General features: G+C 35.3%; 4 protein-coding genes across 4 annotated transcripts in view; 1 reads left to right on the forward strand and 3 right to left on the reverse strand.

Annotated features, from left to right (window-relative positions):
• The window catches only part of Hmgcr (HMG coenzyme A reductase), a 41,141-nt gene extending 31,181 nt beyond the window's left edge, over positions 1 to 9,960 (reverse strand). The window contains exon 1 of the mRNA XM_018510946.1: positions 9,742 to 9,960. Coding sequence (XP_018366448.1) covers positions 9,742 to 9,773 — 32 coding nt within the window. The 5' untranslated portion in view covers positions 9,774 to 9,960. The remainder of the gene's footprint in view (positions 1 to 9,741) is intronic.
• Positions 9,961 to 11,471: 1,511 nt separating this feature from the next.
• Positions 11,472 to 12,867, reverse strand: LOC108763388 (protein MEF2BNB homolog). Its single transcript, XM_018510956.1, has 3 exons — positions 12,849 to 12,867; positions 12,502 to 12,756; positions 11,472 to 12,042 (listed from the first exon to the last, which is right to left on the reverse strand). Exons 2-3 carry the CDS (start codon positions 12,650 to 12,652, stop codon positions 11,573 to 11,575), a joined length of 621 nt encoding a protein of 206 aa, XP_018366458.1. The 5' UTR covers positions 12,653 to 12,756; positions 12,849 to 12,867; the 3' UTR covers positions 11,472 to 11,572.
• A 530-nt stretch (positions 12,868 to 13,397) lies between these two features.
• SsRbeta (signal sequence receptor beta) lies at positions 13,398 to 15,650 on the forward strand. The gene is made up of 4 exons (XM_018510958.1): positions 13,398 to 13,617; positions 14,052 to 14,196; positions 14,636 to 14,950; positions 15,403 to 15,650. Exons 2-4 carry the CDS (start codon positions 14,053 to 14,055, stop codon positions 15,517 to 15,519), a joined length of 576 nt encoding a protein of 191 aa, XP_018366460.1. The 5' UTR covers positions 13,398 to 13,617; position 14,052; the 3' UTR covers positions 15,520 to 15,650.
• Positions 15,651 to 16,546: 896 nt separating this feature from the next.
• Positions 16,547 to 24,373, reverse strand: Gp210 (nucleoporin 210). Its single transcript, XM_018510945.1, has 9 exons — positions 24,190 to 24,373; positions 22,038 to 23,261; positions 18,401 to 21,743; positions 18,062 to 18,317; positions 17,721 to 17,962; positions 17,278 to 17,424; positions 17,063 to 17,189; positions 16,932 to 16,988; positions 16,547 to 16,816 (listed from the first exon to the last, which is right to left on the reverse strand). The coding sequence occupies exons 1-9, from the start codon at positions 24,369 to 24,371 to the stop codon at positions 16,626 to 16,628; spliced, it is 5,769 nt and encodes a 1,922-aa protein (XP_018366447.1). The 5' UTR covers positions 24,372 to 24,373; the 3' UTR covers positions 16,547 to 16,625.
• Positions 24,374 to 24,455: the final 82 nt, after the last annotated feature.

The raw sequence follows: 24,455 nt of genomic DNA on the forward strand, positions 1-24,455 counted from the left end.
TATATATATATATATATGTATATACTATATGTGTACATGCATGTATACCATATTTGTAGTTATTCAAACTGCGCGCCGAATTGGTTGTCCGGAGTTAGAAACGCAATTAAACTATAACTGTAATAATGTCACGAATTAAATTTAATTTATAAGCAATTTTTAATAATTCGATCAGGCATTATATTAGAACGATGTTAATTTGCTGAAAAACTGTAAATAAATTTATTGCGTAAAATAGTAGAATCCGGATCTCTTGCATTCCGTACGAGCACCTTAAGCCTTTTTTGACTACTGAGGCTTAGTTCGACTCTCGGCCAAGGTAATATTTTTGGCAATAAATTTATTTAGTTTTTCAGCAAGTTAACATCTTTCTAAAACGATGCCTAATTGAGCATCGAATTATTAAAAATTGCTTGTCAATTTAATTTAATTCGTGACATTATTACAGTAATTTAATTGCGTTTGTAACTCCGGAAAAATCAATACGGCGCGCAATTTGAATAAATCTTTAACGTCATCTTATTATCAAGTAAGTTTAACTGATTGAAGAAGACTTAGTATAGTCGAAATATTTCCGATTTATTCATAGATAAAAAACCAGTTTTAATCCTTAATGATTAATGTACGTTGTAAGAAACTAGCGTTTTTTTAAAGATTTTAAAGAATAAAAATTTCTCGAAATAAAATAAAAACTTTGGAAAGAAGGATGTTAAGTTTCGACAGTTTTTTGACAAAAATAAAAGTTTCAAGATGTATAAATTATTTGTAATATTAAAAGACTATTTCAGTCGATTAATGTATTGCTTATCTTGTGGGAAAATATCGGAAACGTGAAAGGAATTGTGATAAACAAATAGTAGCTCCAAGACAATACAAGAAAATCCACAGTACAAGACAGTACAAGAAAAGTGCCCATAAGAGAGTTTCCGCGGTTGTTAGTACATAAAAAATATATTTATATATGTATTATATTAATTATATAAGGCGAAAGGGTGCAATTTACAAACAATTAGAATTATGTATGTTTTATATTAAGAACGCATATAATAAAAATCATCTACGAATGTTTCGGTTCCGAATTTAAATTATCTTCAGTGCAAAAGTAAAATGTAAATTAAAGTAGAAACGCAAGGAAACACTTAATATAAGCATATGTCCACCTTTAATAAATTCACATTTATTGATAAAAAGTTGTTAGGTAAGAAATCAAAACATTCCCGGAATTAAACAACAAGGGCTGCATTGTTGGAGATTCTTAAGTGGTTGACGCGAGCGATAAAGAATTTAATATAAAATACAAATAAGAGTCAAAACGTGGTCAAATTAAAAACAATGAATTGTTTAAAAAGCATACACCACGACGCAAGATGTTAGTAGCGATTATCTTTACATTAATAGACATTTCGGTTATAAATTCGACCATCTTCATTACGATTCGATCATCAGTATTACAATTAAAATTTATTAAACGCATCTACATATGTTTACCTCATCTCGCAATATGATTTAATTCTTAATTATAACTATAACTAGTTGAAAATTATAATTCATTGTTTTTAATATAAAATAATCATTTGGTTTCGCACGAATTTTAATTTTAACAAACATGCTTATCAAGTTATACATATTTGAATGCTAACACAATTTTTGTTACTTAATTATCGGAATATCTTGATATTTCATTGATATTATTCAACAATTTATCGATTTATTGTGCTTGATAATGAATTTTACCAAATTCTCGATGTTTCCCTGTTATCAGCGACATCACTTGACTCCACTTTAAATATGATATCCTTTAATATGATATATAATTTGTACATCTCGGAATTTTTTCATGATCGAGAAACAACTAAAACGTGACATTCCGCTTTTTTGAAATAAAAATTCTGAAAATTCCAGAATAATTTCTCTCGTATATTAATAATAAATAATAATTTTTATCTTTTCAAGTTACGAGCATTTCAGAGTTGCAAAAACGAATTATAAATGCGATAAGCGCGTGGTCCAATGTCCATATTTTTTAAAAGCTACAATATTTTACCAAGACGGAGAAAAAAACAAACTGACGATCGTGTCACGTCTCACGTCTCGACGTGTAAAGTGCATAGTATAGTGGAAAGCGAAGAGAAACCCTCCGGTCGCGTCGAACAAATATAATCGGCGATCGCGCGCTGTGCGTTTACGTGCAGTGTGCAGTGGAAAATCGCAGCGAAATCTGGCGGGCAGTCGCACCTTCTGGCTTCTTCTCTTCGCGCTACTCCGCGTTATGCCTACTACACACTGAACTGAACGCGATAAGGGCTGCCTTAAAGGGTAGACCAAATTTCTGTAATAGTAACCTTAAGACGTGAACTTAAGCCGTGATGAGCCAGTAAACTTGTCCATAAGGCGAGTTGCAACCGGTTGAAATTTACCTTATTGCGAGGTCACTTATCTAGATAAGAAACTGTTGTTTCCATTCCTGTTAGATTACGTAGACCTAAAGCAATATCCTGATTGGCTCATCGGCTTAAGTTTACTTCTTACGGTCACTTTTGCAGAATTTTGTGTGCGACACAGCCCTAAAAACGATGAGCGACAAGCGATATCCAATGAGAGCTTTGCTTTGCGTCGTCACGTGAGAAAAAGCAGAGTTTTTATTGGATATCACTCGTCTTTCATCGCTCATCGCGTCCAGTGTGCAGTAGGCTTTACACCGATATCGTCCAGTTTATTGAGGATAAAACGGTGCGGTCGGCGTTACGAGAAAGGCCCAACGCGCTTGCGACAAGTCGTAGAAATCGCTACTTCGCTTTCTAACTGATCGTTTATCGCAATACTATCAGACATTTCACGCGCTGCGAGCGGATCCATGGAAAGCGAAGCTTTTCTTCCACCGCCGTAAAATCAATTAATAATTCAGAGCTAAATTTCCGCCTAACAGAAGAGGGTTATCTATTAATTTCTTTTTTTTTTATCACTTTTACGATTTGAAATGTTCCCTTGTGAGTCCCGATAGAATTCCATGAAAAGCCCTAATTTTTAAAAGGATAAGAAAGAGATCCCCTCGTTTTTAAAAATTCCTCATCCCTTTTCCTGCAGGTTTTATCAGGAAATAAACACTTTATTATCATTTGCTGCGACCGGTTTCATTCAGCGAATCGCTAAAATTAAACTGCCATGATGAATGAGGAAAATAAGAGGAAAATACGCGCTCCGTTTTATGTCTCGTTTCTGGATCGAGAGAGACCTCCGCCTTTCATAAATCGTACGCGCACGTTCTAAACAATTTACACGGAATGCGATCATTTTCATGGTCGGAAGGCCGAAATTAACGATGAGTATACATTTTCGCTGGAAATTTTCAGCTTCGCCGAATGCGTAATAAATGTGCACGATGCAGGAAGCCACCAAAGTGAATGAACACAATTCAGCTTCGCCGAAGCCGCGATGTGTTCTCGCGACGATCATCGTTTATTCCGATCATCTATCACTTCTCGGATGTATCATTTACGCTACGTGACTACAATCTCAATTGGCGCCGATAACAGTACAGTTGCTCGGCCACATCGTTATTATTTTCAGGGGGAAAGTGAAAATACCGATCTTCAACGGAGCTTTTGAATTCTAACCATTGAAACGCCACGAATTACGTCACGCGGTTTTGCTATTCTTAAAATATACGAGTACATTTGAATGTTACCATCAGTCTTTGTCCGTCTGTATACGATCAGCACGTTTTTGATGCACTCGTAAAGTTATTCTTAACCGCTAAGTTCATTTGGTTTACGCAAGTAAAGATAAAGAGCATAGCATGAGGTACACTTAAAAATTTGTTTCGTTATCCCGTCGACATTATGGACAAGGACAAAAGAAAATTCAATTCAGCTTTATGTGCCTGTTTTTAAAGCTTGACTTATCGTTACTGAACAAAAAGGAAAAAAAAGAACCGATTGCGAAGAAGAACAAGGAATCTTGTTTAATCTGGAAATAGTCACAAAGGATGATTTCTACACCTTAGCAGCAAAAAACTAAAGTTCAGTCTCGTAATACTTTGCTTTACCGATCGATAATTTATACCTATTTTTTAATTTCTTCTTAAATTTTTTAGAAAATATATCAAGTCAAAATCTATACACACACATAATAATTTTAAATACTATATAATAATTTGTACAGCAATCAAGAATATACAATATGTAATTAATGACAATAACGTTTAAAGAAAGTGTAAAGAATACCTCAGGTAATTGCAGTTTATGAAAAAAAATTGATAACTCTATTAAACGCATGTGTCGTATTGTATGCATCGGTACATGTAATGTGTATAGCATACGTTAGCGCAAATACACCGAGAAAAAAATACTCGCAAGTAAATGTTATATATATGTTGCATATGACATTTTCTTCAATATTTATTGGTTATAAAAAATTTGCCGCAATAATAAAACATAAATTTCTATACAATATATCTTATTAACTGTCAAAAGATAAAATATAGATGATTTGCATATTTAGAATAATATTTTATTTCACTGCGTATTTGAATAAGGATTGGATTCAGTGAAATAAATATATTTCACTGAAATTTGTAAGTCACAAAAAAATTGTCAAGTATTTTTTTCTCAGTGTAGACTCGTCCGACATAACGATGCCTGTGACAGAAAAATCGGAACAGCTTTGTTGCAATTTAAAATCAGTCCCATCATATGTACATGGGGGAACGTTCTTACGTGCGCGGCGCGGTTTCTCTTGCCAGAGAACGCACGGGGCATACTCATTGTGCGCGCTGACGAAGGAAAAATCGCTCGGGAATCCCCCAGGTTGAAGTGCACGACTGAAGAATTCATAAATGAACTCTCACGAGCTGAACCGATATTAACAATAATTACGTGAATCATCCCGAAACTGTTACGAGTACGTGATGAGTATTTTGATGGAAAGAACTTTTTGTATAGAAAATAATTAACCTAAAGTTAGCTTAAACACAATTGTTGGTTAAGTATCACAACCAGGAAACAAGCTATTAGATAATGTAACAATTAACTGATATAATTTTCGTTTTAAGGTCATAATAATTAGCCAACAGTTCAGTAAAATTCTTTTGTTACAACTTATTTGACGAATATATTCCGTTACTTTTAAATGTAATTTTTTCTATTTATTTTGTTTAATCTTACTTCATTTTAATTCATTTTTTATGTGCATTTAATATTAAAAAACAAGCTAATAAAATATGTTAACATAATTTTTAAATAATGCTTAAAGATAATTCTTTGGAATATTCTTTGCTTACGCATTTCGCAAGACCTACATACCTAACGTATTCGGTATTATTCCGTCGCCTTCATGTAAACACTTGGGATTCTTTAGCTTTAAAAGTTTAATAAAAAAAAAGGTTACAGAAATAATTCTTAAAAATAGCTTTTTTTATTAGTTAAACAATTTTCAAAAATAAAAGGCTTTTCTTTAAACATGAGATTTTTTTCAGATTTTTTGTCATCATTTTTTGAGTTTTACCTTTCAATTTGTACCCATGACGAAAGTTTGTTTTCTGTCGCTTCCTGCCACTTTCTAAAGAACTAACGACGTATACATGTGTATGTGTATACACGCGTACCATCCAAATTATGCATGACGAAATTATGCATATATACCCTGTGTGCACAGCACAATCGAGTCGATGAACCACGTAATAATAGACGGGATACTTGCAATAAAAAGAATTTCTATTTCTATTTCTATTGTCAGTGCACCGAGTTAGCAAACCGACTAAAAAAAATCGGTTATTGTAATTAGAAAAAAAAAGATGTTTTTTTGGTAGTTAAACTAGTTTAAATTATTCGATGTTCTTAAAATGATATAGATATATATTTGAAATTTTACAAAAACGAGGAAAAAAAGTATTATAGTCCAGTAACAAAAAACCATATACGAATAAATATGTCTGTGCAAAAAACAGGGGTCTTATTTTATATGTATGAACGTAATAACATCAGTCTATGCAAAAAATAAAGGTTAAAACTCCTATTTTTACGTATGTACAGTGAGACCTCTGTTCTTTGAACAAATTGGATATTCTTATTATGTACATAGAATAAGACTCTTGTTTTATGCATAAACGTATATATTCTTATTTCTCATTACGTATATGGGGTTTTTGTTATTGAAAAGCATTTTTTTAACATATAAGCTTATACTTATGCCCAACTATTTTTCACCTCTGGATAACTTTGTCCAAGAGATATCTCCCAGGACAATGGAGGTATCTCCTTGATAAGGTTATCCTCAACTTATCTGGAAGTGAAAAAATTGCATTACTCGATCTCATTAAATTTGGTTCCGATTTTTCCGGACATCCGGTGTAGAATAAAATCTCAGTTCTTTGCATAGATTTCATATTGCATACAGGTATAGAACTCATTCTATAGCAAGTAGATGAAAAGAGGTATAAGCTTATGTCCAAAAATGCCTCACACATTAAAAAATTATAAATGTTCAAAGATTCTTATCAACATAATAGGTATAATAAATATTCAAAAATTCTTCCTTCTGCAAGAATGCAGGCTTTCATTCGAATTCTTTCGAATATTCGTACCATAGGCGTGTTGTGGAATTTTTTTCGGGGAGGGGGATAATTTCTATCAACCCATGGATGTATCAAGTGCCAACCGGAATGAGGGCCAAAAAAAAAGAGGGGATTTTGCTATATTACGCTGAAAAGAACATCACTGCACCAATTTTGTTGTTATGATATTTACAACAGTTTCTAACGTTAATGAATTCCATTTGGATATTCTTACAGTCTTTTAATGTCTCCTGGTACCTCATTTTGAAGAGAAAAAATGTTTGGTACATCATGTGACTTTAACTTATTTTTTATTATTTAAAGACTTTTTTTTAAAGAAGGCCGATTCATTTACTACAAGCAAAATATTTAATTCTTGAATATTGTTATTGTTATATGCTCGAATTAACAAAAGTATTAAAAATTACTTACATTTTATAACAAAAAGAAAAAATATTTTATGTAACAGCAAAAAACTCACACAAAGTCAAAAGTAAAGTTGCATGTTTTTTACAATTAAAAATGAAAGAGAGGAATTTGAGTACATCGCTAACTGGCCAAAACAAAATATTCTCATTAATAAAGCCGTGAAAAATGATTAGGCACTGACCGATGTGAGTAGATGTGTGCTATCGAAATGCGCATTAAGGGGACCCTCTCAAAATGAAATAATTAATAAAAAATTTCCGAGGAGGTTTGAACCCACAAAATTCCTCCTGGATACGCCCATAATTCCTACTGTATTAGAAATAGTAGTAAATGCAAGTATAACATCAAATAAAGGATTTGGGAGTCGAACCAGATATTTATGCTAAATAATAATTAACAAGATTTATTAAACATTACCAAATTTTTCAAGTAGTAAATATATATTGAATACATTCCCAAAACTGGTCTTCTGTTTCAATCATATTATCATTAACCCTGTTTTGCGTACAGTAGGAATATTCGAAAGGGTTCGACAGTCATTAGTTCGACGAATGAAAATCCGCATTCTTGTAGAGGAAATAATTAATTTTCAAATATTCATTATGACTATTATAAAAATTGATGAAAGCTTTTGAACATTTGTGATTTTTCAATAAAACATTTTCATAATACACAAGTTTATATGATCTTTCTTTATCTACTCGATTAACAGATTGTTTGCCTCAATCTTTCGACCTATACGTATATAAAAAGGATTGTACTCTATATACATAATAACAATCAGAGTTGAGAACGTTTATAAAAATAATAGTCATCGTTATTTTTTAATGTAAAAATTTTATATTACCGTTATCGTTACAGCTAAAAAAGAAATAATGATCGTTACGCAAAAAAAATAACGATAGAGTAATAACGACGTTAAATTATTTTTCAATCCTAATAAGTCTACGCAAAAAACAGAAATCTTATTAGATACGTAAAAACCGAGGTCTTACTCTCAAAAAATAATGCGTACGAAAATACTATCCATGATGGTGAGCTCGACAATGGCCGTCGGAAAAAGAAAAAAACCGTATAAAAATATCGTTATCCTGTTTGCGCATACGTTTCAAACACTTAATACAGACTATTTTAAATTCGAACGTAACTGTGTGCCCGATTTCAAAATTTTCAAAAGATATCACGTAGGTTTGGTTGTGTTGTTCTCTAGCAGTTCTCTATTATTTCCCCAAGAGATATGACAATTAAAATTAGACCTTATAAGAATGGGACATTGATTTAAAATTGTGAATTTTGAGGGATACAAGTAACGCGATTTTTAAGGTTTTGAGACTAAAATAATTACAAATGCGCGCACGCGCACGCATACAGAACATAACTTTTTTTCGTATTGAATAATTCTTTTATTAAATAAATTAAATAAATTACATTAATGTTTTTTAAATTAATTCAACATTAAGTGCAGCCAAAATAAAAAATATACTATTTTTTGCAATAGGTACAACTGTTTGCTCTGATTCTAATTGTTTTATGTGTTATGCATTTTAATTTTTTCTAGAAATATTTAACGGGCCATCAGATATCCCCAAATTAATAACACTTTTTGAAACAATAAATGTTTAAGACAGAACACGTAATATAATGCAAACATCTATTAAAATATCTAAGATAGAAATATAATTATTGTAAAAGCGAGAATATGCAAGGACGCAATGCTTAACAAAAATTCTCTCCAAAATTAAAGGACATTACGAGTATTTAGAAGAAAGTGTAGAAAGTTTCAAAGAACGCAAAATAATGTCTAATGCCCATTTCTACCAACGTATAGATTATTTTTAATCTCGGTTATTTTTAATCTCTGATTCTGAGAACCAGAACAAGTTAAAAGGAAATTAAATCAAGGTTAAAGTTGATCTATATGATAGATATGGACACAAATCTGGTTCCACCAATGTAAGATTAATTTTTTTTCTCGGTTTAATTTACTCTTTATCTTTTTTTAATTCTAAGACCTGGTTTCATCAATATAAGATTCTCATATAGAATTAGAAAAGAAAAAAAAGAGTACATTGAATCGAAATTAAAGTTAATCTTCTTATTAATCTTATATTGATGAAATTGGACCGTAACAAAGACTTTGATATACCTCAAATTAATTAAATCAGCACAATACGAATAAAGCTATTAAATTAATTAATAAAATCATGTTTAATGTATAGGAAAATTAAAAATAATGTACTGTATATCAGAGATTTTGTTAAACAATTCTAACGGTCGAATTAAGTTTATCAGAGTTTTATCGAAGTCGTCTAGATTGTTACGAAATGGAGCAAAATCCATCGTTCGATTCCAAATAGTCAAAAACGACCCTAAATTTTTTAGAACTGAAGGGAGAGTGAAACTGGTAGAAGAAAGGGCACATATGATGACACATCGCTACTGTCAAAGTCTGAAAAATCCGCTCGTTAATCGATCAGCTGATTGATAAATGCATTCTGCATTGACCTATTGTCGTTATTACGCAATCCCTGCAGGTGCGATAGACGATAAGTATTTTACATCAAGCGTTGTACAGTCCACTAAACCACATAACCTATACAGACAGCAAACAATGGGTCTGTTTTTGTCTGGTTGAACTTGAAAAAGTGTACACTTTTGGAACTTAAAGTGAGATAGGTATATATTTATCATTTGGCGAAAGCGAGAAAGAGAGTTCTGATGCAGTCTAGTAGGAATAAAAACAGATTTAACGATTGACTTACGTTGTGATACACCGGGACATAGATGACATCATCAAGAAGGTGCCGTCTGCCGCGAGTTGACGCCACCCCTCCGGTGCTCTCCTTTAATTAACTTTCATATTCCCGGCATCTAATCATGCTGTTGCACCTATAGGCCGCACTGCAAGGTCTACAAGCCGCCCAAACGGTTCAATGCAGCTTATGCCACTTTATATATGTAGACCGATTGTCCAAGTGTGAACCCTCTCATTACGACATCTACACGACATTTCGGAAACGCATTGCATCATGTATTGATCGAGGCATCCTTTCCGCCAGAATTAGGTCGGTACATCTCTAGGCCCGCGTCTTTGTATATTAATTGTTTCATGAGTGATTACCCAGCCAGCACAGAATATTTATGATAAATATTTATTATATTCATCTTTTGAAATGTTATATAGATATTTTATACACATTTTATATAAAGCTTTATTCGAAATATTATTAAAATATAGACTAAATATTTTATGCAACATTTATGATAAATATAAATAAATATTTCTAATAAGTATTTTTTATTTGGATTATAATGTGTCTCATTAAGTATTTTTACAGCATTTACTATAACTATTCTAACAAGTATTTCATAATATTTATAATAAATATTTATGATCTGTGCAATCTAAAACCACAAAAAATATTTATAAAATATTAAAAATAAATCTTATAAATATTTCTAAATATTTTGTGCTGTCTCTGGATAACATATAGGTATTTATCATTATGATGATTACAGAGATATATGGTGCCGTCAATAACCGGCACTATACGTAAAAAATACATCTTATTTTCGCGCGCGCGCGCGTTTAACGTAATATTTTAAATAATATAAATAATCGATAACAAAAAAGTACAAAGTATAATATTTTATGTTTACGAATAGTCTTATTTAATCTCTCATATTACATTATATCATTATTAATAATTGCAATTAATAATGATAATTTATTATTATTCATTATTAAAAAATATAATTATAATAAGTTTGACTCTTGGGAATTAGCGCTATACAATGTGCGCGATAAATTTCAATATTATTATATCTCTCGTATTTAATAATATTGAAATTTATCACGCACATAATACAGCGCAATTTGCGCAAGAGTCAAACTTATTATTAAGATATAATTAAGATTATCATTCGCGTTATTCATTACTATCTATTTTTGTAAAACATATTTGTTATACGTTTATAATAATAAAAATTCTACGTGACAAGACATAAATTATTCGCTGGACAGACATTTTTGCCTGTATTTTTATTCGTAAATGCATTCCTAGCAAAAAATAAAAGGTATCATTTTACTATGTATACAATATTATTCGTGAAATTAATCAATGTACGCTCTTTAAAAAAAATACAAATCTCTTCTGTCCAATTTAAAAATAAAATAAAATTACCGAGGCACATTCGAGCACATTAATTTGAAAAATGACATTCTACAATAAAAACACTCTACAATGTATGAAAGAAAAATTATAATGCTGTTATCAATAATGCCGTTAAAAATGCAGTATTAACTCGAGTCATAATTAAAAATGTACATTTATATCCAAATATAACAGAAAAAGATTCAATAGCAACTAATGTAAATTTAGTCGTAAGACTAGACGCATACCGATCGCTTACGATAGCGGATAGAATAACGATACTTATATTGTGACGACAGAGTAAGGGTAGAAATATTTATGTTAATCATGTTTATTACAGCAATAACATTATGCGCAGCATTGCAATTTACATGTATAAAATTCGCGAGAACGAGCGAGCTATTATCACAGAAAACCGAGCGTTCTTTCCTTCATTCGTCTAATTGTGGGTGGTGGTCGATCGTTGTATATCGCTCGAATGACGGGCATGATTCATCATCGATTCCACGCGATTCGCTGTCTCCCGTACCACATCCGATATCTCGTCTGGTAGGTGATCCAGCGTCGGGATATGCGCCGACAGTCTCTTGTAGACAGAGTCTCTGCTGCCGTCCTTTTTGTGTCGCCTTTGCTCCTCGTACTTGAGCTGCTGCTTGAAGAATATGGCGTTCTTGATGAACTCTAGGGTATTCTCGAAGCTCTTCCCAGCACCCTGCATCGTTCGGATGGCGCTGACCGCGTACTCCACGTCGTAGCATCTGCCTAGCAATTGTTGCTGTAGCGCCAGCACCTCTACTCGTTTCTCCACCATCGGTGGCAGAGCTTTTCTCACGTGTTCCTGCAGCCTGTAAAATGCGAGCGATGGCTCGTTCGCAACGATGTGCATGTTCTCTGATATGCGTTCCGTTGCTACAACAATGAGATTTCATTACGCGAATCAATATTTACGTTCTGTCACATTTCATATACCAATGTTAACATATTATACATACCGATCCCTATTTAATTCTTAAAAGCTAGTCGGTATAGAGAACCATCTAGTCTACAAGTCGACTTATGATATCAAGCAAAAAAATATTCAAAATGATATAAATTAATGCTCAATTCACAATTCAAAATGTAGATGTAATTGTAAATAATTTTAAATTTATATTTATAAAAATTGACCAACCATACAATTGAATTCTGCCAATCGCAGTAGAGACCATAAGATCATATTGTAAACAATAGCAACATATTGATTTTTTTCCTGCTTTCCTCTTCTTACTTAAATTTTTCTGTGTGCCTTATGTGTGCTCTTAAAACAATAACTACTTACGCAATTGTAGAACAGGCTTAAAAAGGTACGAAGACGCTAACATTATTAACCTTTCTTAACTTTTGTTTCCAACTCCTGATCAGGTTGATATACTTTCGCAGCCATCGTTTGGAATATCACATCGGGTTGAAATCTCGCAGTTTTAAACGCCACTTCAACGTCAATTCGACATATTGAGATGTAAATAGTAGCTCTAATCATGCAGTCCTTGACGCACGTAAACGAAATATGTCAGGCTCGTCGCATCGTGGAATTGTTCCTTTAAATTGGATGTCCGTTTCTTTTGGAACACGGTCTTCTATCTTCTATGTATATATATATATATCTTTTTACAAGATTCTTCTAAATTCAAATAAACATATACGATCAAAGTGATAAAACCACTTTATTTTCTCACCCGCGCATAACAATCGAGCGACTGTCACAATCAGCTGATCGTCAACAGTGTTCTACACTTGCGTCTATTGCACTTGCACTTTACATAGATAATTTCTCCCTTATTTGCAAGAATCAAGAGCAATTAGGAACGTCGGCATTCTTTTTGTTGTAACAAGAAAATTTTGTAATTTGGTAACAAGAAATATTTTGTAATTTGGATTTGATAATTAATTAGAACATCCCTTTGCTCCAATTTCGATGAAATTGTGCTTATTCCGGATTTATTAAAATAAAATTACAATCAATGTTACAGCGAGTTTGGACATCTTATTAAAGAGTTCTCATGAAAATTGTTGATTTTTGTTTTATTTCTGCGTCGATTGTAATGTTGATTTTGCGAATTATTGATAGATATTTAATTAAGAATGAAATAATTCGAGTTTGTGGCAGACGCGTTCGTACAAAAGGTGCGCCACCCATCACCCCATGTGTTAGCGCTTACAGCGCGTACCGGAAGTAACGATGTGTACACGGACTTATCTCGTGTCCGGAAACGTGGCAGCATACAGGGCGCTGTTGGCATTTCTACCGGGTATATTCCGTTCCGGTGCTCGGGCTCAGGTTGGATCGGGGTGCTGCTGAGTGCTCCTGCTGTACGTATATCAACGTGTATCACGTATGGAGCGGTTGGCACTGAGCGCATTGAACGAGTGAAACGAAAGACTATTTGCGCGTTTTGAGACAGCGAGCGACAATAATCATCGTTGCACGTTTTCACAAAGAAAAACGTAAGTCCTACGTTTCGTTTTTTTATTCTCAAACACTCGCGAGGATAAAATCTAAGAATTGTTCTCAAGGGGTTGACAACAGGTCGAGTCTTTTAGTGGCACATCACAGGTGTTTTCGAATTTCTGCCCGAAACGGCACAATTATGACCGTGATAGTAAACGAAATAATCGTTCCACACACAATCCTTGAGATATTATAAAAATTTCACACAAATTTTGCTTTTTTTAAATATCAAAATCATCGTACTCGATGACAGAGTCGTCACACGCATATAAACGGATAAATTAATGTAAGGTTGACATAAAGTATATATATATATATATATCGTGATGTATGAACTAAGCAACTTACATCGGTGAATTTACGTATATTAATAGCGTTTTACAGTGTAAATTGATAATAAAGTGGCTAATAAGACCTCTTAATCTTATAGAATGAAGTGGCACATCTTATTCACAGCGCTCGCTGTGTTATGCGCAACTATATATGCAGAGGAGGAGGAAGAAGCTGCTAGATTATTAGTTTCCAAACAGATACTCAATAAATATCTGGTAGAAAATATGGACATAGTTATTAAGGTAACAAAAAAGAAGAACTTCTCCTATGTGTTCGATGCTTCTGATATATAAAGTATAATAAAGTATATATTTTCAGATTTGGGTTGCTTATACTTTTTATATTTAGTATATCTTTGCTTTCTTTTTCTTCAAAGCCCGAATATATATTTGTCTCATTTTAGGTACAAGAATTTTTGAGAATTTCAAATAACGCAAACAGATCTATTAAAACATTCTTTTAAAATGGCTGTGTTTAGCAGAATATTTATTTTGCAATTGTTGCAAGTTTTTTTCATTGAGAGACAGGACCGTTTTTATAGATCTACATGTAAAAATGTAATCCAATCAAAGCAAAGAAAATTTCCAACGGTTGTAAATAAACATTCTGCTGAACTTCAATGGACGTTTTCTAAACTGTCGAAATATTATATTACTTAACAATCTGTATTAAAATTTGTAGTATACTATTTATAATACTGGCAACGTGGCAGCGTTGGAGGTCGAGATTACGGACAATTCGTTCCATCCAGATCATTTCACTCACGTGAGTGGCGAATTGAACGCTAGAATCGATCGCGTGCCACCCTATACCAATGTGAGCCATACTGTGGTAGTGAGGCCACGCAAGTTTGGATATTTCAACTTTACTTCAGCTGAAGTTCTCTATCGTCGCAAGGAGGATGCCCCCAGATTACAAGTAGCTGTGAGCAGTGAACCTGGCGAGGGGCTCATTGTGGCATACAGGGACTATGACAAACAGTTTTCATCTCATGTGGTAAATACGAATACATATATTTATATAATCATACAAATATTATTTGTAATTGAGTTACAAGAGAAATATTGCAGAAAAAGTAACTTTATAACTTCACAAATTTTAGAAATGTAATCACACATATGTAATAACATGAAAAATAAATACTGTAGAGTCTTGTATATCACAATGTATTATATACTGTACTATTTACGTATTATTTTCTATTTCTCAATTTATATGACGATAGTTAATCTAATTTTGTTTTTGCCAAGTAAGATTATTACAAATTATTTTTTGCCAAATATAATATATATTATATTGTTTTGCTTTATAAAACAAAATTACAATAATTATTGCCTAAGGTCTTGGTTGAAAATTAAGTATCGATACATTATCTTAATCTATATATATATTTTTTTAGAGTAAAGTTTTATCGCTTCAATACAATCCTATTTTGTTGTGCCTTGCAGGTCGATTGGGCCGCGTTCGCCGTGATGACTCTACCTTCCTTGCTCATTCCATTCGCCTTGTGGTACTCGAGTAAATGTAAATATGAAAAATTATTGAAGAACACGAAAAAACATTGATTGTATATTACATATTAGAATCGTTTCTAGAAATTTCTAGGTCACTTTATAAATTTTCCTATATCATTGTAAGAAACACAACTGTTCTATTACGTACATCTAACTTTTGTAATAAACGTGACGCTATTTATGAACATCGTGTTGCATTTTTTGTATTTATGAGTATATTTCAACTTCTCACTTGGATATTTCTGACATCTAAAGAGTAAAATATTTTGATTTATTACCCAATTTCCTTGAGTTTTCTTTTTTCTTGTTTTACAATGAAATATCTATCCTTTTAAAATTTTTTATATTATACTTGGCACCAGAAATCTAATCTGTTTTTTACTTAACAAGCGAATAATTAAACTATTTCTAGCACTTCTATATTTAACTTAGAATATAAAATTGAAAGATTGTTCTGCGCTATACATATATCCTATAAATGTATACATATCACAGCTTCACAAAATATAAAAAAATAAGGTTTTTTGTCCTTTCTGTGATAATATGCAATATAATATTGTGTATATTGAATAACAAGTTGGCTGTCATTTTATTTACGTAAACAAAAATATATAGTTGTATGACTAGGAACTGTCGATATCGTTATAAAAATGAAAATAGTACACAGATAAGTGTCGTGTATCATGGCAATGTTAACAACAGACTATTATAATCCTACTTTGCGCGCGCGCGCACTCACGCACGCACGCACCTACGCGCGCGCACACACACACACACACACCTTACAAAGTCATATATATGTATATACACACACACATAATATGTATATATAATATCATACATTTGTCGCGTCAAGCAAAGAAACAAGTATAACATTTTACAAAAATTAAGCTTGTTTTTCTTAAGAAATGTAGCATTGCGTTTCCATATATTAACAAAACAGATGACAATTTTGACTTTAAGGCACGATTCTGCAATGATTATCATATTCATTTATAATAAATGAAAATAATTCTCGATGAAAACATCAGAGGCTTTACGTTTGCAAAACTAAACCTTTCTGATGAAATTGAGCATGTTAATTTAAATATTTCTTAGCGAAAAAATATTGGAACGGATTATTTTCTAACAAATTTTCGTCAATAATTCAGAGAATTCTAACATATATCTCTTCTTCTAATATACGGTGTGCCGAAACTACGAGGGTCACCATAAACAGATGATTCAAATGCCGAAAACGGCCTTAATGGTGGAGTTCGAAGCGGGCTGCTACTCGGAGTAGTGGCTGTTGGAGTAGTTGTACACGAAGTACAGATCGTCTTTTTTATCATCGGCGGTGATTTATCAGCTATAAAGAATGTCATTAATGTCACAATGCTGTATTGAGAAAAACATTGTAAGACAAACATCGTAACACTAATGTCAACAAGGAAAATTAGGAAAAAAAAGAATGGCATACGTACCAAAAATAGTTCTGTTTCTGATTGTTAAATCGACAGCCGCTACTTTATGTTTCCAAACTGAAAAACACACAAAACCTACATTAGTAATACTAAAAATGACATAAGTTTGAAAAATTCAAATCTAGCTTTACCATAAAAAATTGTAATCACAATAACAGCGAACGTTCCCAGCGTGTATCTGTGAAAATACATGTAATTGACCCATTGTACTCCGGACATAGGGATGAATTGATTATATCTCGAAACACGTATGCGAAGCTGAAAAGAAACGCATGTCATAAAATAACGATTGCTAATGTCAGCTACATACATAAATGCGTTTAAAACACACATACGGCTTACTTACAGATATGTTTTGCTTGGTCAAATCGTTCGCAATAAACACTTTTTGTCCTTGAATCTCGTCTTGATTATCCATTAAACGCAATCTATATTGTATTGTAAATTTGGAAACATGTTGCCAAGTGATGGCCACACCATCCGGTACGTCAACCTAATAGAAAGTGTTAGTATTTTATAAAATTTAAAAAAAGATATACGAAATAATAAATATTAACATTTAGCAAATATTACAAATTTTAAGCTCAAGAACCTAAAATATTTGTTCAATGTTAATATTGAGATCTTGGAAAGAATCTCTAATTCCAACAAACAAATAATTCAATAGAAAATTAAAACATTTATCAATAATTTTAATTATGTCATTTCTTATGCGTAAAACTTGGTTTTTTAAATAGATTTTTAAACATACATATATATTTTTTTTAGATTCTTAAACAAACGACTTACAGTGAGATACTGTAATACCGTCGGCAAGCCATACACCTCTAGCGTTGTCGACGGCGCACTACTACTTTGTGTGTTGACAAACATAATCTCCTTAGCATCGATATATACAGGTGGCAAATAAGCGAGTTCCAAAGCTGTCGATTCAATGTCCCGGCTCTGGACATTAATTTGAATATGACTCTCTAATATACTGGCGGCTATGGTCGGAGAACTCATTGGTATGATGTCGCAGTAATAGAAGCCTGCAATAAACACGAAGAGTGATGACAACAAGCTTATTCATTTTCATCTGATCTCTCGCTCATCTCTATCCTTCATCATGCGCATGATACTGTACTGACCTGTCACGATATCGAATCGCGGCTTCACTACGAATAGGTCCTTCACGCCAATTGAAGAGGTTGATGAAACAAACTGAATGTTACATGAATAGGGAAACGCGTTTAATGCGAATGACGATAATGTCCGACAACCGCCCAAACCTCTTGCCAATACGTTATTTTCTTTGATTTCCTCATCTTTCCCCTTCAGCACAAGTGGCACGCTGAAAGTTTCTGTGCCAGTAATGTTTCTTCCTCTCAAAGGAACTATAGATACCTATGCAAAAAAAAATCATTTTATAATAATGTACTGTAAAAAGCATCGTTATGACATTACTACGTCTTTTTGTTGTGAATTACCCGTGCGACTGGTAGAACGTTGACTTCTATTTCACTTTGCACGTGTGTCGCGAGACTATGTTTTATAACGGCATGCCCGACGTTTCGTGCGCGACCTATACCCGTGATAGGATCTACCAACAATATTTCGGGCGCGGAGGTTTGCCAGTATCCTGGATCACCATCAGATGAGAGAAGCGGCATGGAGAAGCATATTATATCGCCGATAGTCAGGGTAGTCTTCGTCGGAAATATGATATCGCCGATCATCATGTGAACGTAGTCGTATATTCCACTAGGATGTTTCTCATTGAAGGTTTTCACAACTAGTTCGCCATTCTCTAGAAATCTAGCGGTGATAACGTTACCCGCGCCTGCGGTGAACGACGCTAGATCAGCGCGATTTAGCATGGCCTTAACATTTGTCTCGGCAGCGTGGAATCTATTTCCTATGCTGTCATAATACTCAATTACGTAATCCAGCTCCATTCCCTTCGGTAACATATTCAGCTCCTCGCCGTTCCGTATACGTAGTTTGGATTTCAGTGAAAGCATCATGTAATGAATAGGCTTGACTTCGACAACCACCATCAACGATTGCTTCAAATTGTACGCTTCTGTATTCATAACTAAAATAATCGTTTGACCGTAATTCTCGCCGGATCTCACGATTCCATTCTTCTCCACAGTCACGGCCTTCGCAGCGGGCGTCAAGGCGCGCAGATTCTCGGGTTCGTCGCTGTGCGCGCTTGACAGGATCCTGTAGGTCGTCGTACCGTGTTTGTCGCGATTAGTTTGCAGCTGCAGAACAGAGTTCGGCGACATTAATATCGTCAATACCGAGTTTCCCGACGACGGTGGATTAGTCAGATGCAACTCTTCAAAAATCTCAATTTTCACGAATGTAGTGTATATGATGTCGTTCTTGTTAAAGCTAGAGAGCATGTTGCAGGGTACAGTAGCGTTCAAATAGATTGTTGCCACGCCTGGATTTATAGCCCTGGCCCTCAGCGATACTTGATTTTGATATCTGATGTTAATGCCAGTGCCCTCGTACATGTTGTGCAAAGTCAGTAGACTAGGATCGCTCGATGACCACGCGAAACTCAGAGGTAACTGCATGGAACCGATGATGAGTGGCGTCAGATAATCGGGGATACCAAATGCCCACAGAGGAAACGTCGCGCCAACTTTTACTCTATTTACCGGGGTCGAGATCTTTACTCCGTCAAGATGCAACACATATATATCAGCGGAATCTTCCGAGTAAATCACTTTGTTACCCTTAGCGTCGAGTCCGACGGCACGCACGTGAATCGCAGTCCAACCAGCTGACTTTCCTTCAAGGATCCCATTGCGATCGACGCGTAGAATATCCCCGCTTTCTGTTGAGAATTCGATTTCAGCGTTCGGCGGGCCACCGATGGTCTGCATTTGATAAATGGTACCGATCAGTATCGTCAGATTCCTCGGCTGCACTCGCAGCGGGACAAATACTTGCACGGTGATCGGCTCGCTGCGTATTTCACGGTCGCCCGTCTTCACGAACATCAGTTGACTTTCACCCTCCGACAAACCGTAGATTTTATACAGTATTAGCTCATAGGGTGCGGCGTCTTGTTCGTTAGTAGGCAATTGTTTGATCTCGATATGTTCGTTGTCGATCTCCGCGCGGAAATCTAGCGCATTAAGAGAGGGCAGTTTCACGATGTGGTCGTTCGTGTCGTAAAGTCTCAACGCGGCTGTCACGCATTTTCCCTTCTCGATTTTATCCACGACGTCTACTTCGATAGCCGCGAGTTGTTGAACCTCTACATGTACTTCCGCCAACTTCGAGGGTAGACAGAGATCCATCAATGTTATATGAAGGACACCTGGTTTCCTCGGCGTCACACTGATCGTTCTCGTCGTATCCATGTACCGAATATCTGCTATGTCTTTCGAACTGAGAACTAATTCATAGTGACCAGAGCCTTGGCTGACCATCAAGTACGACTTCATGCTCGAATCGTTCAGAATTATCAATTTATCGGGGCTGACGATGGTATCGTTCACTAAAGTCACCTCTATAGAGGCTTCTATCAGTGGAGTCTCTACTCCGCCTCTCTCGTTCTCGATGGGAAACGGTGGCCATTCCGGTGAGATTTTCAGTCTGTTAAGGACGAGTTTCTGATAGCCAGTCACAGTCGCGAATATCGTGAGAACTCCATGATGCTTCTTGAAAATGATGTTTTGATAGTGACTCTTCGGCAAAACCACATTCATGTCCGTCCAAGTCTCTTCCATCGTGCTAGATTGGATTTCTACAGCGCCGCTACCAGACGGCTTCAAGTTCCACTCGATATTCAAACTCGTGATATTGTCAAACTGCTTGCCATCCTCATCTTTGATAATCACAGCGATCTTCAGATGCTTATGGCTGTGCGCCATTATCTTATCCGTGTTCTTACTGATCGGGCAATTCTTATCGTGTATCTCCTTGAATTCCGGTTGTAGATAGATGTACCTGGGCTTGCCACAGACAATCTCAATCGTTTCCGATGCGTGAGTGCGCCGACAATTCAAGAACAGGGGCACATTCGACACCGTATACGTCAACGCAGTTTTACCTAATGTTTTGCAAATCACTTTGAGAACGGCTCTGTCGAATGGTCCGCTTAATGAGTTTTCATATTCGGCCACTTCGGCAATCTCCTCGTTCGATAGATGTATCTCCCGCGAGTAATCTTGAGATTTATTCGTCCACGGCAACGGTCCGCCCTTAAATACTACGTACCTTGAGGACCCTACAGTGAGTAACGTTTCCTTACTCTTTGGATGTATCGCCGCGAGCGGCTCGTATGCTGACACGGTGACATTGTCTGTTAAATAGTGGTCAATCACATCGTTGTTGTTCGCATTGTAGGCAACGGTCACGTCGGATGTACCAACGCTGCGATAGTTTATTACGGTTATCACGGCGCACGCGGCGCCAACCGGTTGTGCATTCTTATCATAACTCCGTACGAAATTCACGTCCGGGATATGTACTTCAAAATCGACATCCTTGCAGTCGCTGAAGGGTATCTCCCTGGCATCGGATCCATTAATCAGTAGCCCAAATAATGCGACGTGCAAATGAATAGGTTCTCCTATAGCCGCCTCCATGTTATACTCGATAATTTTCAGCTTTACAGGAGGCAATACATGTATCTTCGCCGTGTCTCTGTTGTACTGATTTCTTGCCATCATGACAACTACTTCCGCCGTACCCGCTGACAGAATTTTGATACCACCGTTCTGTGAGACAGCTAGTATCGACGGTTGTCTACTGGACCAAACGTACGACCCGTCTCCTCCGCTCGTTTTCAACATTATGTCAAATCTAGGACACACACAGCAATAAAAAGTAGACAAAACAAATTTATAATTACTAATCCTTCAAAAAAATTAGAAAAAGTTCATATCTGCTAGCTCATATTTGCAGAACAATAAAAGGAATAAATAAACAAAAAAAAACAATGGCTGAGGAATACTAAATCGAAACGTCCCGTTAAATCTAAAGTTTATATTGAAATAAATTAATTTTATTTTTAAATATACACAACATATTTTGCTTGTTTTTGGCCTATTTATTCTTTTTATTAATTCTTTTGATCAACAATTCCTCTATACTTACCTAGACTTGTTCACAATGTCCCATGGAACAGCCAAGACGCGAGGTTGAATCTTTACTGGTGTGTGTATCGTGAGTTCAGCTCTCGTAGAAAGCTGTGGCTCAAAGGCAATCCTCTTGCCATGTTCATCGATTATACCGCGCAACATCGCTTCCACGGTCGTTATTCCACAGACGATCGGTATAACGATAGCATAAGTACCATTTTGTGTAATCGACTTCGGTTCTAAATATTGCTCGTTTAATTTCATGGAGACTTCTACGCCTTCTCCGATGTGGAATTTATGATCTTTGCTATTGTATAGTTCAACAACGATCTCGTGAGCGTGACCTAATACTAATCCCCAGTTTCTATTTGGTAAAACAGAAAGGGAGATATATGCAACTTCGTGTATGTTAACTATAGCTGAAGGTAGAATAACCGGATACTCTTCACGGACGTTCTTATCATGTAGGAACACCTTCGTACGTCCCAGTTTACGTCCATAGGCAAAATCACGATCGTTATCGATCTCTAATATATCGGGACTTTCGGCTTCCAGATAATACTGGCTCAAAGGCAGGCTGATTTCCTCTAAGCGACCCTGACGAGTGTGCATTATCTTGTATCTAAAGCTGTCGTGGGCCATTATTGTTATCTCTGGTGGAATGATGATTAAATTGGCAATGACAACCAATTCCAATTCTATGGATGGAACATATTTATACTCCGAATGCGGTAATCTAACAGATACCTTAGCCGTGCCGGTTCTAACACCTTCTATGAGAACAATGTGACCTCTTTTGTCAACACTATCTAACGTAGCTATACTGACGGGCCTTTCGTACTGTGACTCCTCGTAAGTCATAAAACGAAGCACATTGCTCGTAGTTTTACTGTCCGATGGCATGTGTTTATTAGCATCGCCAATACTCCATACAAATTCTATGCCTGCTAGAGTTGTAAACTCATTTCCGTGTTCATCGTATGCTCGAACCTCAAAGGCTTCAGGTATATCCTCGATGTATAACTCTCTCGTAGTAGTAATAAGATTTAGAGAGAAAATTGCATCTACTATAATATCGCATCTCAGAAAGTAACCAGTATTGATGTCCTCTGCCAAGACAATTGCAGTGTTCCTCGTCAGTTCTCTCGTTATAGTTTGAATCAATACCGCTGGAGAACATGTTCTGTCAAAGTTCTCGTTTATAGGAATCAGCTGTATAATATCCAAACGCGAGGTAGACCTATAAAACATGTCAAAGAAAAAAAATAAAGAATATAAAAATAGAAACGTTAATCAAATATTTCAGAGGAATTTCTCTACAACACAACATTTTTATATAAACATAAAGTATTGGTATAATTTATTTGAAAATAAAGATGCAAGTATCTATCTAGATGCATGTACTATCTAACCTCCTCCGGAGCTAACGATAGATTTATTGGACCTATTCAATTCTAAATTTCCCACACAGCACACTTTATCTGAGGGATGTCCTGGGAATATAAAGATGTGTTCAGAAATCTTTAAGACATCCCTTAGAGGTTTGCAGTATGGGTTCTATGAAAAATATCAAGTAATTCTTTTTATATCTGCAAATTTGAATTATTCTTGTTAAAAGTTACTTGAAATTAATTAGTGTTTTTTATTTAACATAAATTAAATGAGTCAGATCCAGTATTGCTACTTGTGTTACAGATTTTGGCGTCAGTTTCAACAAATTTATATTAATATCGCAAACAGGCACCACATTTGTTTATTCTATTCCAAGCAAAAGAAAGTACTACGTCACAGGGACGCAACCTTTAACTCGCGGGGAAAGTTACACTATGATCGTCAAAAACCATGAATGCCAGCGAGATATTCAGGATACGTTCCGTTTCACGCATGATGTATCATTTTATCCTTCTTTATCTATATTCGGTGAACAACGAATATAGATATAAAATGATACGCCATACGCGTTAATGCGTGAAACGTGCGTGAAACGTACTCCTAAACGAGGAGGTTATGGTACGACCGGCACCCCAGCAACGTGCTCAGTGCTATGTGATGGAAAGTTCATGCTGTTCAAGGAAGATGATAGTTCCGCGCAACCACGCGCGATCGGGAGTTGGCATCGGCGCGACTTGTAGTTGCAAGAAACGAAAAGAAAAAAATGATATAATCACCATTTATAGCAACCGCCGTCTGTCACCTCTAGCGTGAAATTCACCGCGAAATTGTTGAATACAGGCAACAGGACCCGAGGCACGTTCAATCTATGCGTTGTAGAGACCGTTGCGTCGTAAAACGCCGCAACCAGGCCGACGAGCAGCACGGCTCTCCAGTAGAGTGTCGTCGACCCGAACATGTTGCCGAATGCCGATGCTGCGCCGGCGTCTGTTACAGGGTATTACCACTATTACCGCGCACGATTTCAGCTTATTCAGATTTC

This window comes from Trachymyrmex cornetzi, unplaced genomic scaffold (assembly GCF_001594075.2).
Source record: "Trachymyrmex cornetzi isolate Tcor2-1 unplaced genomic scaffold, Tcor1.1 scaffold358, whole genome shotgun sequence".
Taxonomy (NCBI): domain Eukaryota; kingdom Metazoa; phylum Arthropoda; class Insecta; order Hymenoptera; family Formicidae; genus Trachymyrmex; species Trachymyrmex cornetzi.